Source organism: Vicia villosa, linkage group LG6, assembly GCF_029867415.1.
Source record: "Vicia villosa cultivar HV-30 ecotype Madison, WI linkage group LG6, Vvil1.0, whole genome shotgun sequence".
NCBI lineage: Eukaryota > Viridiplantae > Streptophyta > Magnoliopsida > Fabales > Fabaceae > Vicia > Vicia villosa.
In genome coordinates this window covers 39404576-39420911 of record NC_081185.1, presented here as the reverse complement: position 1 = coordinate 39420911, position 16336 = coordinate 39404576, and the positions used below count along the sequence as shown (strand labels likewise).

Sequence of the window (16336 nt, the reverse complement as noted above, 5' to 3'; positions counted from 1 at the left end):
AGCGGAGATAACGGTGCCCTTAGGAAGGAGAAAGAGATTGGTTTGTGTCTTTTAGGGTAGATGAGTGATGAACAGTACCCAATACCGGGCCACTCACCACTTTCTCTAGTTTGCTTTAGTCTGAACCATTGTTAGATGTTTTAAAGTGTTTTTGGTTGTGTATTTTTTAAGGGAAGTTTACTTCACGATTCGAATCACATAAAATGTATAATGATCGAGAAGCAGATTAGAGAATGAATCCCACTCACTTCCATCCCATTATGTAATGTTTGAGAAACAGATTAGAGAATGAATCTCACTCATTTCTCTCCCATTAATTAATGTTTGAGAAACAGATTAGGGAATGAATCCCACTCGTTTCTCTCCCATTAAGTAGTGACCGAGAAACAGATTAGGGAATGAATCCCACTCGTTTCTATGCCACTAAGTGATTGAGAAATAGATTAGGGAATGAATCCCACTCATTTCTCTATCACTTGCTTAATGTGATTCGCATCTTCCTTTTATTAATGTTTTAAAGAGTTGAAAAAGAAAAAGAATGCAATAGGGAACTAATCCTAAATTCTAATATAAGTTATTCTAATTCTCGTTTAGGTCCAATGGAGTCTAAAAATAGGCCAAAAAATATGGCCAAAGTCAAGTAACAAAGTCACACAAAATCATATAGAAATCAACATGTAAATGATACAAAAGCAATTTCAAACCTTAATGCAAAAATAAACACAAAAACTATTTTTATGACTCTTTTTGTGGAGGAAATTAAATGCCAAAATTAACCTAAAAATCTACTATTTTTATGAGTTTTCTAAGTCGAAGATTACCTAAAAATCTAACAAAATATTAAAGGTTTTATCATGCTTTTATCACCTAAAAGTAACAAAACTATTGTGAAGTGAACTAAGATCTAATATGCATTTTTTATTTGATTTAAAATGGATTCATGAATTAAAAATGAGAACAAAACAAAATTAAAGCGAAAACTAAATCTACACTGCAAGGGAGGGTGCAACAGCAGTTTCCAAATTAACTAAAACTATTTACAAGCAAAAAACAGGGCCCAAGATAGGGGGTGTAAAGAGCCAGGCGCTCAGGCCCATGTTTACAAGGCTGTAGGTACACTAATGAAACAGGGGTGTGATTCTGAGAACAAGCGAGGGCCCAAAGACGCGCAAGGCCCAACGCTGCACACTTCCATCTTTGCCATTTTTCATTCATTTTTTATGTAGTTCAGCATTTATTAGCATAGCATGTATTATTTTGTTATAACATCAACGTGACATACAAAGGTGGATTAAAAGTGCACATGTATCAATTGGTCAGGTGGTATTTTAAATGAATAAGGACAAAAACTGCACACTAGCCAATCACCGCCTTCCACCTCACGTTCTAATCATTTTAATAAAAACAACATATGAATATAATGGGAAGCATGAGCCAGTGGTGTAGCGACACGTAAGCGATATGAATCAACACCGACAAGCCAACCAGACGACGGAGATGCTCTCCGGTCATCACTTCCGGTGGCGTGACCTCGCCGGAGCAAACAAAAACGCCCAGAAAATCACGTTATTACCGTCGTCCCGCTCGGATTTTCGAGCTGAATCCAAATCTTGTCTCGGTTTTCTCTGAATCTTACTCTAACTCCCTAACCGAATATGTTTTAACACCTTAGCATGAATAACAAGCATAAGAGCCTAAGCTAAACACAACGCCACGATCCTAATCACTCACATAAACTAAGTAAGCGCTCAGAACGTTTCAACAACAATCAATTCATACGGATCAAAGCCAACTTCAAGCAGCCAGAACGCATACAATGGAACACGCATCGGAAGAAACCAATAATCTGAATACGCAAGATCTGAGATATGCAAATAACATCACGTAACCTAGCATTATCATCTACACATGCTGAGCAGAGTAGTTAGGCTTACTTGTTTTGATATCTTGCAACGAGATCAGGGAGATACTTCACAGATCTGAGCCTTTGGTGTTGATGATGATTACACTTGTTGCGAACCTCTCACGTAGATCCTCGACTGGGGAATGAGCTCATGCTAGTTTGCAGAGATGAATCTTTGAAGTAACGGACTTTTGATGATAGATTTGCAGCGGGAGAGATGATTCGAGGTGGATGATCGATGGAGTTTGAAGGATGCGGTTATGGTGAGTATGAGAAGAAGATGATGATGAAGATGGAGGAGGTTCAACGGTGGTGGTTTGAAGTTGAGGAAGAAGACGAAGGTGGTGGTTGTGGTGGTTGTTGATGATGGAGGTGGCTGAGACTTGGTGAAGGTGAAAGGTGAAGATGAAGTTTGTTAGAGTTTGTTACAAGGCCGTTATAGAGAGAGAAATGATAGAGCGATGATGGAGAGAAGAATGAATAAAACTGGGAAAGGAAAAGTGTGTATCCTCAATTTGTGAAGAGCCTTTTGCTTATATATGGTGTATGAGGTGTACGGTTTTTATGGTGAGGGTGATGTATTGTATCATTTTTCCATCCTTAATGAGGAAGCTTGCGCATTTGTAGTAAGTTTCAGCATGCCTTGCACGTGTATAGAAGATTGCATGGCTGAGTATGGGAATGTATGGGTGGAATATTGCTTATGCATGCTACAAACCTTGGCTCAGCATCTTGCCCATATGGATCACCCATGGTGGTGACTTTGTATGCCCATAACTACTAACATAGCTCACAAAATGGCACAAACTTGGCATCCAATTGAAGTCCTCAGGGAGCATGAGAGGTTCGGTGTTCAAAGGGCCTTGATTTGATGCTTGGAAATAGAAGATAAATGGCGTTGAACTCATAGAATCACCACTGCCAAGACTATGTGCGCGCGTGACAAGTTATCGCCGGTCCAAGTATGATGTGTATGGTCGTGACTTTGAGGCTTTCTATTTGATTCAATACACGTCCAAAATTTATGACCATGGGCCCATTGGATAAAGGACATAGCAAGGAATGGCTTAGTGTCAATCTTGGTCCCGTTGAAGACTTGTAGTGCCTTAAAACTGGTCTCAAAGTTGGTGTGCCACGTGTTTGACAAAATGCCTGGGTGTGGCCTGGAATCCTGCCTAGCCAGATGCGTGACTTTGACTTTATGAAGGTGAGACTTTGGAGCTTCATAATTGATTTAATATCCATCCAAATGGCTTGAGTTTTGTTTCATTGTGTAGAGGGAATGGAGTAGAGTAGGTTCATACCAAGTTTTTATTTGTAAGGTTCCTGAATTGCCCTAAGATTGGCTTCAAATGTGGCACATCACGTGTTTGATGAAATGCTTCACGTATGCCCAGAAATCTCCCCAGCCTTATGACTTGATTCAAATGAAAAACCTCAACTTCAAACCTCAATAGCTCTTCAACCAAGCTTCAAATGAAAAAGTTTCCAACTACAAAGTTGTTCTCCTCCATGAGGAGAATAACTTTGATTTTGGAAATTGTTTCAAAAAAATGCCATTTGCCACGTGTTAATCAGGGATGAAGTGGACTTCTCATCAAACTTTTTAAGAGCCAAAAAATTTCTAAGTATAAAAACTTGCCATTTTTGATATTTTCTCTATTTTTGGCAATTTTTGTCAAACTTCCGATTTTATCTGTTCTTTGATTTTTCTTGACCGATCTTCCGACAAAAGTCAATATTTGAGTGATTGACCCGATTTTGACCCAAAAGTCAACTGTTCTGATTTTTCTCCGATCTTAATGGAGTCCCGATTAATCCGTTTCTGACCAATGGAAATCAACTGAACGCCTCCACCCGGCCGTCATACCATCTTTTCTCATAAAATCAGCTCTTGATCAGTGTGTTGACCAAAAAGTCGACTGTGTTGACTTTGGTCAAGAACCCTAATCCAGGATGACTAGTTGAATTACAAGCTTGTATACTCTCACCAGTGCCTTGAGTTGAGAATGAGAAAACCCTAATCCAGGAAAACTTTGATGAGAACAAAGCCATGATCTTTGCCATAAAAGCTCTTTCTTGCCAGTCTTTGAATGGTAACAATGATATGAATGCATGAGTTGAATGACTTAAATGGTGTATGCATGTGAATTATAAGCCAGATGAATAAGGGTAGGACAAATTTGGGGTATGACAGCTGCCCCTATTTAATCGTCTTAAACCTGAAGGTGAGATTGGCGTTAGCCTTTCGAACATTCGAGGTAGAAGAAGATTAAATATCAAAGTACCAGAAATTTGTCCCAAAGAGAGGATGGTATAAATGATATCCTTATTTTTTTGCTTTTGTTTTGATATCTGCTGGGGAAAGAGAATTTTGCTTTTTTTTTTTTTGGTGAGAGTATTTACAGTGAGTAATTGGAAGAAGGGTGATAGCTTGTAACGTAGCCAAGGTGCCAATACAAGGTTCTCAAAAGAAATGTTAGATGAAACGATGACTGAAAGGAAATAGATCTCGTGCGATCTACGACTCGCCATGAGGAGAAGACCTCGTACGATCTTCCAGACAGAAAGGACACAGACCTCGTGCGATCTATGACTCATTATTGGGAGAAGACCTCGTACGATCTTCAGGACTGAAAGGAAAAGATCTCGTGCGATCTACGACTCAACATCGACTCGACAACAGGAGAGGTAAGGAAAAGATCTCGTGCGACCTTATGACCTATCATTGGGAGAAGACCTCGTACGACCTTCGAAAACAGAAAGATATAGACCTCGTACGATCTACGACTCGACATCGTGAGAAGACCTCGTGCGACCTTCAAAACAGGGGGAAGAGTAGATCTCGTGCGACCTACAAGACCAAAGGAGACAGATCTCGTGCGACCTACGACTCAACATCAAGAGAAGATCTCGTACGACCTTCAGGACGAAAAGGGAATAGATCTCGTGTGACCTACGACTCAACATCAAGAGAAGATCTCGTACGACCTTCAGGACAGAAAAGGGAATAGATCTCGTGTGACCTACGACTCAACATCAAGAGAAGATCTCGTACGACCTTCAGGACAGAAAAGGGGATAGATCTCGTGTGACCTACGACTCAACATCAAGAGAAGATCTCGTACGACCTTCAGGACAGAAAAGGGGATAGATCTCGTGTGACCTACGACTCAACATCGCCTCGACATCAGAAGGAGGAAAACAGAAAGACTTCGTGTCAGACATTTGTCCGGAATTGAGGACACCTCGTACCGGCACCATGGCTTAAAAGTGTTTGTAGTATGATAGCAGATATTAGGCAAAGTTTGTACAGGTAACAACTTTGAGAGGATGGGTCATTGTTCTGATTCAACATTGGCTCCTATTATCTGGCTTATGTTCCGTATGCATGTTTGAGTTTTTATGGCGTAATGATCCACTGTAATGGATAGGCTACGCTTTCGAGGATGCCATGCTATATGCAATGAATACTATATGCAGAGAGTGCCAAATAAAGGCCCTTGGTGGGACAGAAGAGTAGGATCATTGGGGTCCGTTGCTTGTGATCTTGAGCCATCATCGTGAATTGATATTAGAACCCTACAGTACCAAAGATTATTGGTAACCGCATTGAGGGTTGGAGCATATCCCTGCTGGGGACGACATGACCTTGCTCGACTTTCCTTACATCCTAAGCTGCTTGGGGAATCACGAGTTTTGAGAGGCCACTCTTCGTCTGTCATATGGAAGAGGGATATGGACCCTTTCAGGTGCTTCATGCTTACCAGTACTGATGAATTATACTCTGGAACTTTCACGTGGGATGATGATGACCTTGGTGACACATCATGAGCCAAGATGATGGCTAGAACCTGCAATCTGCACAGAAAACAACGTTTGGATGCAAATGGTGCCCCTTAGAACACTTTTATGTTTATGTAACATCATGTTTCGTTTTGATTTTGTGATTATTGCCCCCACGCTTTCAATGCAATGTTTAATAATGAATTAAATCACATCTCGCATGTGAAAAAGAAAGAAAGAAAGCTTTTGCACCAAAAGATCATTTTATTGATAGGATGCCTGTGAATAGGCTTCTGTACAAGGAAGCAACTCCTAAATGAGGTAGTTGCGAAAAAGAAAATAGAATGCAAAGAGCAAAATGGCAAAGAGTAATGCTCGGATTTCCATTAACTGATATTGCTACAGTTCCCATATCCTCGATCCTCTCAATGCTTTGCTTCAGAAGGGTAGTGGTTGGATTGATCTGTCCGTTCTGCCAAGGGCGTATAGGGGTCTTTGTGAAAGATATTCAGACTGCAGCCTCTCGCTTTTGATCCCTAACTTTTGCCTGGATCGCCCTTTCGGGTTTTCAATCCAGCGGGATGCCCCTTTTTGCCTAAGTCGCCCTTTCGGGTTTTCAACTTAGCGGGTTATTCTTCTCTTTTTTTTTTTTTTTTTTTTATCCCTAATTTTTGCCCAAACCCTTTTGGTTTGCCGGGATGCCCTTATTTTTGCCTAGGTACGTCGACCTAGCGGGTCTTTTATGCGTAGTATTTTTTGACTGAGTCTGAATTGACTGGAAGTGGAACGTCTTCCCCATCCATCTTTGTCAGGATTAAAGCACCACCTGAAAATGCTTTCTTCACAATGTATGGTCCCTCATAGTTGGGAGTCCATTTGCCCCTTGGATCGGTATGAATTGGCAAGATCTTCCTTACGACTAGGTCACCTGTGTGGAATTCTCGAGGCCGAATCTTCTTGTCATACGCTTTCTTGATCCTCTTTTGGTACAACTGGCCATGGCAGATAGCAGATAAGCGTTTCTCCTCAATTAGATTGAGATGATCAAGCCTCGTTTGAACCCATTCTGTTTCATCGAGTTTGGCATCCATCAAGACTCTCAACGAAGGAATTTCCACTTCGACAGGTAGTACGGCCTCCATACCGTAGACGAGAGAGAAGGGAGTTGCCCCAGTTGAAGTACGAACCGAAGTTCTATAGCCATGCAAAGCAAACGGTAACATTTCATGCCAGTCCTTATACGTTCTGACCATCTTCTGGACGATTTTCTTTATATTCTTGTTAGCAGCTTCGACTGCGCCATTCATCTTTGGCCGATAGGGTGATGAATTGTGGTGTTCAATCTTGAACTCTTCACACAACTCTGCCATCATCTTGTTATTAAGATTGGACCCATTATCAGTGATGATCTTATTTGGAACCCCATATCGGCATATGATCTCTTTCTTGATGAAGCGAGTAACGACTTGCTTGGTTACGTTCTTGTAAGAAGCAGCTTCAACCCATTTGGTGAAGTAGTCGATAGCAACAAGAATAAATCTGTGTCCATTTGAAGCTTGTGGCTCTATCCGTCCAATCATGTCTATGCCCCACATAGCAAAAGGCCAAGGTGATGTCAGAACGTTCAGAGGGGTTGGAGGGACATGAATTCTGTCAGCATACACTTGACATTTGTGACATTTCTTCACATACACATAACAATCACTTTCAATCGTCATCCAATAATATCCTGCTCGCAAGATCTTTTTAGCCATGGAATGTCCACTGGAATGAGTTCCAAAAGATCCTTCATGAATTTCCCGCATGATCAATTCTGCTTCGTGTCTATCCACGCATCTGAGCAAAACTGAATCATAGTTTCTTTTGTACAGGACGTCTCCTGACAAGAAGAATTTGGATGCTAACCTTCGAAGTGTTCGCTTATCACCAATCGTAGCATCTTCGGGATACTCTTGCTTCTCAACATACCTCTTGATGTCGTGATACCATGGCTTTTCGTCATACACATCTTCAGTAGTGAGACAATGAGCAGGGAACACATGGGCAGGCTCTTTGTAACGGAGGATCGTTATGTCTGGCATTTCTTTAGGGGAGCTAACTCTGAACATAGCCGCCAAGGTAGCCAAAGCATCTGCCAATTGATTTTCCTCTCGGGGGATGTGATTGAAAGTGATTTCCTCGAAAGCGGGCAACAACTCCAAGATATAGTCCTTATAAGGAACTAAATTGGGGTGTCGTGTTTCCCAATCACCTCTTACTTGATGTATGACCAATGCAGAATCCCCATAAACCTCAAGGATCTTGATCCTCATATCGATGGCTGCTTCGAGGCCCATTATGCAAGCTTCGTACTCTGCGACATTGTTTGTGCAATCAAAGCATATTCTAGCCGTGAAAGGGATGTGAGTTTGACGAGGAGAAGTCAAAACTGCCCCAATACCATGGCCCATAGCATTTGATGCACCATCGAACGTGAGAGTCCATCGCTCTCCTGGTTCGGGTCCTTCATTATCATCCAGTTTCATGATATCTTCATCAGGAAAGTCAAACTTCATTGACTGATACTCTTCTAATGGCTGATGAGCAAGATGATCTGCAAGGACACTTCCTTTGATGGCCTTCTGTGTGACATACTGGATATCATATTCTGATAAAAGCATTTGCCACCGGGCTAGTCTCCCTGTAAGAGCCGGTTTTTCAAAGATGTACTTTATCGGGTCCATTTTGGAGATCAATAGAGTGGTGTGGGTCATCATATACTGTCTCAGTCGGCGAGCAGCCCATACCAAAGCACAGCAAGTTTTCTCGAGTAGTGAGTAGCGGGATTCACAATCGGTAAACTTTTTGCTCAGGTAATAAATGGCGCACTCTTTTCGACCGGACTCGTCATGTTGGCCCAGCACACACCCCATAGATCCTTCAAGCACAGTTAAGTACATAAGAAGCGGCCTCCCAGGAACCGGAGGCATGAGAATTGGTGGCTCTTGGAGATACTGCTTGATCTTTTCGAAGGCTTCCTGACAATGATCATCCCAACGGATATCTTGATTTTTGCGCAGCAGTTTGAATATGGGTTCACAAGTGTCAGTGAGATGAGAAATGAACCTGGCTATGTAATTCAATCTCCCAAGGAACCCTCGAACTTCTTTTTCATTCTTTGGTGCTGGCATATTCTGTATTGCTCTCACTTTATCAGGGTCGACCTCAATCCCTCGTTGGCTCACAATGAAACCAAGTAGTTTACCAAATCGCACTCCAAAAGTGCACTTGTTTGGATTAAGCCTCAACTTGAATTTACGCAACCGAGCAAACAGTTTCTCAAGATATACCAAGTGTTCCTCCTCAGTTTGGGATTTTGCAATCATATCGTCGACGTACACCTCAATCTCTTTATGGATCATGTCATGGAAAAGGGTCACCATCGCTCGTTGATATGTTGCACCCGCATTCTTAAGACCAAAAGGCATCACCTTATAACAATACGTACCCCACGGAGTAGTAAAGGTAGTCTTGGTCATATCTTCGGGAGCCATCTTTATTTGATTATAGCCAGAAAAACCATCCATGAAGGAGAACACCGAGTACTGAGCAGTGTTGTCGACTAGCACATCAATATGAGGCAGAGGGAAATCATCTTTCGGACTTGCCCTATTCAAATCTCGGTAGTCAACACACATGCGTACCTTTCCGTCCTTCTTGGGAACAGGTACTATGTTTGCAATCCAAGGAGGATACTCACACACGGATAAGAAACCCGCCTTCAACTGTTTTTCGACTTCCTCCTTGATTTTCAAAGCCATATCAGGTCGAGTTCTTCGTGGTTTTTGCTTTACAGGCGGACATTCTGGTTTGAGCGGTAACCTGTGCATAACTATGTTCGTGTCTAAACCAGGCATGTCTTCATATGACCAGGCGAAGATATCAACATACTCTCGAAGCAACTCAATCAACCTTCTCTTTACATCACTTTGCAAAGCGGCCCCTATCTTGACTTCTCTCTTTGCTTCTTCTGAACCGAGGTTGATGATTTCTATGGCTTCCTGATGCGGCTGAATAGATTTCTCCTCTTGTCTCAGAAGTCTTGCCAATTCCTCAGGGACTTCGCAATCTTCCTCACTATCCTCATCAGCTTGGTCAATTGGATTCTCAAGGATCATAAAAAGGAAAAAAGAAAAAGCTTTGCCATTTTTGAAAAGTTTTTAAAACAAAAATGAAAGAAATGGAACAGTAATTGCATGCGAAGATATGATTTTCATTCAATATTAAACAAATTGAAACACATGGGGGGCCCTTCTTTATACAAGAGGTCAAAAATGCTTAGGGCGAAGCATATGACTTATTGAAACAAGAAAATTACATCTCCATAAAAGTGACTTTGGGGATGTCCAAGATAGTCCAATTGTTGAGTTCCTGTCCAGGCGCAGCATTGCAAATGAATCTGGAGAGATCTTCTTCATCATCATCATCCACGGCGAGAACCTGACTTCCAGAATTGGTGCTTGCACTGACGAACACTTGAGAAATGGGGGGAATCACCTTCTTTCCAGGAGTTATGCTGAGTTGAGTAGAGGAAGATGGCTGATACCCAAGGCCATACTTGTCTCGCTTCTCATGAACATCAATCAGCTTGCCCCAGGCACTATGGGGAGTACCGGCTTCTAAGAAAGCCTTAGCATCATTTAAAGACGAGAGGGGCGCTCCGAGTTCCTTCTTATTCTCGACCACAGGGAGCTTGTCAACTGACACAATCTCTAAGGCTTGAAAAGGTGTCTCTTGTATCTCTCCCTCCACTTCAACATAACGGTACGATGCCAGATTATTGACTATTAAATCCTCTTCACCAGTGATCACAACAATCTTGTCATTCACAACAAATTTCAAACACTGGTGGAGAGTGGATGTCACAGCTCCAGCAGCATGAATCCAAGGACGACCCAAGAGGCAAGTGTATGAAGGGTTTATATCCATAACGTAGAAGGCAATGTAGAACATGTGAGGACCAATCAAGACAGGCAGATCAATTTCTCCTTCTACGGACCTTCTAGAACCATCAAATGCTCTAACACTCATAGTGCATGGTCTCATCATAATCCCATCCATACTCAGCTTAAACAAAGTGGCCTTGGGCATCACATTAAGAGAAGAACCTGTATCAATCAGAACTCGAGACAACACAGCATCCAGACACTTGACGGAGATATGCAATGCTTTGTTGTGTGCTCTACCCTCAGGTGGAAGTTCATCATCAGAAAAACCCAAACAATTACCAGCAGCAATGTTGGTCACAACCCCTTCAAACTGAGGCACGGTAATGTCTTGAGTCACGTGAGCGGAAGCCAGAACTTTCATCAGAGCATCACGATGAGCTTCAGAATGTACCAAGAGGGACAAGATGGAGATCTTGGCTTGGGTCTGATCAAGTTGGTCAATCACTTTGTAATCACTTTTCTTAATGATTTTCAAGAGTTGTTCGGCATCTTGGGCATTACGTGTTGCAGGAGGATCAACAGCAAATTGCTTTCCTTTTGCTTGTGTACTAGCCTCTTTGTTGGTCTCTTTAGGAGGCGGAGGAGGGGCAGCAAAGATCCGACCACTACGGGTAATGCCACTAGTGCCAGTAATATTTGTGATGCTCGAAGTACCCACTGGAGGACAGTCAAACTTCTTCCCTCGAATATACACGGCATTATAACTCCAAGGAACAGCCTTAGAATCATTCACAGGAGAGGGAACAAGAGACGAGGTTGGAGGAGTTGAAGGAACATTTGGAACCTGAATAATCAACGGAGCCCTCGGAGCCTGAATGACCAAAGGAGTACTCGGAGCATGAATGACCAAAGAAGTGTCCTGAGTCTCTGATATCTCAGCAGGGTAGTAAGGGATCTCTAAAGTAGCCACATCTCCGACAGGAACGACCCTTTCCACTCTAAGAACACCTTCATCCATTAATTCCTGGATTTCTTCTCTCAACCTAGTGCACTCCTCAGGATTAGAAGAACATTGCAAACAGTAGTCATGTAATTCACACAAAACCTTTTGTTGCATAAGATACTCTCTGACAACTGCTAGCGGCATCCTAACCTCATTAACATCATTTACCAGGGTCTGATCATCACATAACTCAATAGCATTGGTCGTACCAGCATGAGGAGGCATAGGATTATTCTGCACATTAGGACCAGCAGGAGCGAACGAGATAAGCTTGTCGTCAAGGAGATCCTGAACCTTCAATTTGAATGCTCTACACTTTTCAATAGTATGGCCTGGAGCCCCTGAATGAAATTCACATCGAGCATTAACATCATAACCAGGAGGGAGAGGACTAGGCGGAGGCCCAAGTTCACGGAGTTGCACCAATTGGCCAGCAAGCAACTGAAGGAGGAGTTGGGCATATGACATCGGAACCGGATCAATACGCCTGTCTTGGAATCTTGTTCTTTGTGGGCCCCTTTGACCTTGAGGCCTAGGGTTCTGTTGACGATTCTGAGGAGCAGCAGCTTGTTGTTGTGGTACGAAAGGCTGTTGGGGTGCCATCCATGGTTGTGGAAGAGCAGCAGCATATGCCTGAGGGACATATGGGCTAGGAACAGCATAAGGCATCGGATAATAAGGAGGTGGAACAGCAGAATATGCAGGAGCTCGGCCTTGGTCAACAGAAGCGGTGCTAGTCTCACCTTCCTTCTTCTTCACAAACCCAGAATACGGCTTCTTACCATTACTACTTGAGTTGCTAGGATTAGTAACACCTTGAATGGTACCAGCTTTGACACAGTTCTCAACCCTCTCACCAATGATGACCACATCCGAAAAAGAAGGAGAAGTATTACTAACCATGTGCTGAAGATACGGCCCTTTCAGAGTCCCCATAAACAGATCAATCAACTCTCGGTCCAATAAAGGAGGTTGGACTCGAGCAGCAAGTTCACGCCACCTCTGGGCGTATTCCTTAAAAGACTCTTCGGATTTCTGTGACATATTTTGCAGCTGTGCACGGCTAGGAGCCATAGCAGTATTGTAGTGATATTGTTTCAAGAAGGCATCAACGAGTTCACCCCAAGTACTGACATTGGACCTCTCGAGTTTCATATACCACTCCAATGGGGCTCCAGTGAGACTATCCTGGAAGAAATGCATAAGCAGAGGTTCGTTCTCAGCGTGAGCGGCCATCTTACGGCAATAGGAACGAACGTGAGTCTCTGGGCAGGTAACTCCCTTGTACTTATCAAAATCTGGCACCTTGAACTTCGGGGGAATAACAATCCCAGGTACCAAGCACATAGCAGCAGTGTTAAAACTCGAAGTTTTAGCAACCTCAACGGCCTTAAGGCGTTCTTCAAGAGCTTGGTACATCTTAGCGGTCTCAGTCAACTCAGCAGTAAGATCATGTTCAAGGTCAATAACCTCATGGTGGTCGTCCACTACCTTCAGTGTCTCATTAATAGGAGTCTCTTTAGTTTTCACCCCTCCGTTAGCAGAATTGGTAGGAGTATCTTTGACCAAACTAGCGACACTCTTTCTGAGTTCATCCTGTCCTTGAACAACGGCATGGAGGGTCTCCATAAGTTGGGCCATTCTTTCCCCCATAACATCCATATCCCTACGGAGGGCAGCCTGATTCTGTTCAAATTGTTCCATGATTCTCTCGTTGCTCCGGGTACGGTAAGGATGTAAGAAAGTCAGCTTCGTCGTCGGAAAAGAAATCTGTTGCTGAAAGGGACCCCAATTAGTTTCTTGTACAATAACCTGAAAAATGCAATGTGATAATGTGAATGTATGAGTGCATGTGTGCGTATGACGTGATGTGCCATTTTCAGAGTATCCAAGATTTAATATTGATCCAGAATAGCTAACAATGTGACAAAGGATAAGTATCAAGAGAAACTAGTTCTTTTTTATTCATAACAGAAATTTAAACTTGGGCAAGCCATACATCAACAGGATAGTTCAACAAGGGAAATAAAAGACCCCATCCAACAAGTCTGGTGGTGGTCGAAACATACAGACTCAAACATCAATCCATCTGAATATAAAACAGGGGTCCTCCTTGTCTGAAGTGCTCGTCGCTCCACTTCTTAGTTTCATCAAACAGTTTCTTGGTTGCTTCTCGATCTCTTCCTTTAAGAAGGCTTTGAATCACCTCATCTTTGCGAAACAAATGCCCATCTAGCTTCTTGCAGCACTCCCTGAGTTCGTCACATCCTTTGCATTCTGGGAGATAATCCTTCTCAGACACGTCCTCCATACCCATCATTCGATCTCTGAGCTTGGCGTTTTCTTCTGTTAGTCGGGCGGTGCGGAGGTGACTTCCTTTCAGCTGAGTCTCAACCGCTATCCTTTGGGTGGTCTCTTCTTCCAGTTTCTTTTTCAGACTCCTCACTTCAGCTCTGGCCTCCCTTTCTATCTTGAGTTTGTAAGCCTTCAAGTCTTCTCTGTACTCTCGTTTGAGTCTCTCTTCTGCCTCTTTTACGGCCCTTTTTATGATCTCCTGGTGATCTTCAACAACAACAGTAGTATCCCTTTCCCCTTTTTCCGTTCTAGCCCTCTTTTGAACTCTCAAAGATCCTTCTTTCAGCACCCTGGCTTCATGTGTCAACTCAACCCCTATTTGGTCCACAAGATGATGTTTTGGTCGCGCATCTGACTTCTTTTCGTGCAATTGGGTATTTTCCATATTTACTGGGATGCAATTCTCAGCAGGCATAATGGCAATTGGAACCTTAGGTGGTTGCTTGTACAATGGATTAACCTTCGGGAAAGGCAACAGACGATCTTTAACTCTATCCTCAACCCAATCTGTGTAGGCTTGTTTGGCAACGGCATTCTCTTCACCTAGAGAAGTCCGATCATCTGTATGGATGCTATTCCAGGCACTCCTCACCTTTTCTAGACCCTGTGGATCGGTTCCTTTCTCAAAGCAAACGGATTCGAATATCTCTTTGTCCAAAGGCTTGTTTTCAAGTGCAAAACCCAACTGGCGCAGCGCTAGCTTAGGATTGTAATTGATAACACCTTTCGTTCCTATGAGGGGAACATTGTCAAAAGCACCACAACTAGTTATAACTTCCTCAACGTCCATTCCGGTAGGACACCAGACAATGTCGTTTCCAGTAAGCCCCATGATCCTTTGAGGCCATTTTTGTGAGTCTTTTGTTGTAACAAACGGCCCGCTTTTAGGCAAGTGTGAAGTGAACCACTCATATAGCAACGGTAAACAACCCCCAACTGATCCTTTCTTCCCATACCTGGAGTGGATGGTATAATAAGTATCTGCTAAAAGAGTGGGCACAGGATTTTGATCCATGAAGAGACAAACAGCAGTTAGATCGACGAAATTTGGAATATTCGGGAACAACACCAAACCATAGATCATAACGGCTAGGAGAGCGTTGAATTCTTTCCATTTCTTCTCAACAGCAAGGGTGTCGGCCTTCTTTATCAGAAATTTCACATGGAATCCGTGGGTTCCACCATTAGGCTTCCAGTTATCTGTAACATCTTTCATGCTCAAATAAAGAGCACCAGCAATTCGGTCCATTTTCGGTTTCTCAGGTACACAGACAAAAGGGATCCTATGTTGAACCTTAATCTTGAGGATGTCAGCATATTCTTCAAGAGTTGGTGCCAGTTGGTAATCAAGAAAGGTGAAACATCGTAACTCAGGATCGTAGAACTGAAGAAGTGTGTATAGAGCCCATCCATCAACCCGAGAAGTTAACATGTGTAAGATATGGCCATATGTCTTCCTGAACTCATCCAAGTTATGCCCAGTAACTAAAGTGCTCAACTGAATCAGGTGTGTCATATCCTCACGAAAGAAACTGCAGGTGAATGTACGCTTGGTAGCCTCTTTTGTAGCGGTCACGTTGTTAGCCATCCTGGATGAAAGGTAATAACCTCAGATACCCTGAAAAAATGGCATGCATATGAGAAATAATACTATTTTTCTTTTCTTTTTTCTTTCTTCTTTTTATTACATCTTTTCTTTCTCTTTTTTTTTGAAAATAAATATGCCATGATGAGGATGATGCAATGGAGGTTTCCCCATATAGGAGAAGTGTGTATGGCCTCTGAACGAGATCGGACGTTGCAGGATCAAAGGTCCGGCACAGGCACAGTGAAACCATTAAGAACACAAGTCACCAACAGAACAGAACGGTCACCAACGGTACCTGTCATGTATATCCCTCCCCACTCACAGGTGAATCTAGGTCAGGGTAGGTCAAAGAAGCCAACAGAGGATTGAAAGTAGGCGTAATCATACGATATTGCCTCTTTCAACCAAGCTCTGTCCGTGGATACATGATCGGATCAATCAGACATACGTCTTCTGTCCGTCATGGCCACTCTATTCCTAGTTCCTAAGGTATCACTCATGGCCTGGGTATTGGGCCTTTTACCTCATAGAACATCCCACCCAACCTGCAAAACAGAACAGAAGACCCCAAGGAACACAGAATATAATCCATATGCATGATGTGCAGACAGAAATAAACATGATATGCAAGCAGAAAAATAAACATGCAAGCATATATACAAGGTATAGACATAAAAGCAAATAAACACCCAGTAAATAAACAAACAAACGCAGGCTAGGATCGACTCACTAAGGATGGACCAGCAACAGGTCTAGCAACATCCCCAGCAGAG

At 42.8% G+C, this 16336-nt stretch overlaps 1 protein-coding gene across 1 annotated transcript; it reads right to left on the bottom strand.

The window, feature by feature from the left end:
* Positions 1 to 1748: 1748 nt before the first annotated feature.
* Positions 1749 to 15563, bottom strand: LOC131613562 (uncharacterized). The gene is made up of 4 exons (XM_058885220.1): positions 15270 to 15563; positions 14699 to 15164; positions 13934 to 14593; positions 1749 to 1861 (listed from the first exon to the last, which is right to left on the bottom strand). The coding sequence occupies exons 1-4, from the start codon at positions 15561 to 15563 to the stop codon at positions 1749 to 1751; spliced, it is 1533 nt and encodes a 510-aa protein (XP_058741203.1).
* Positions 15564 to 16336: the final 773 nt, after the last annotated feature.

Excerpts from the sequence above, each read along its gene's own strand:
- LOC131613562 (XM_058885220.1), bottom strand. The coding sequence starts at position 15,563 with ATGGCTAACAACGTGACCGCTACAAAAGAGGCTACCAAGCGTACATTC. Across the intron at positions 15,165-15,269 it reads CTGACATCCTCAAGATTAAG|CCTAATGGTGGAACCCACGG; the intron begins GTTCAACATAGG and ends GATAACTGGAAG. Across the intron at positions 14,594-14,698 it reads TCCCCTCATAGGAACGAAAG|GAACCGATCCACAGGGTCTA; the intron begins GTGTTATCAATT and ends GCTTTGAGAAAG.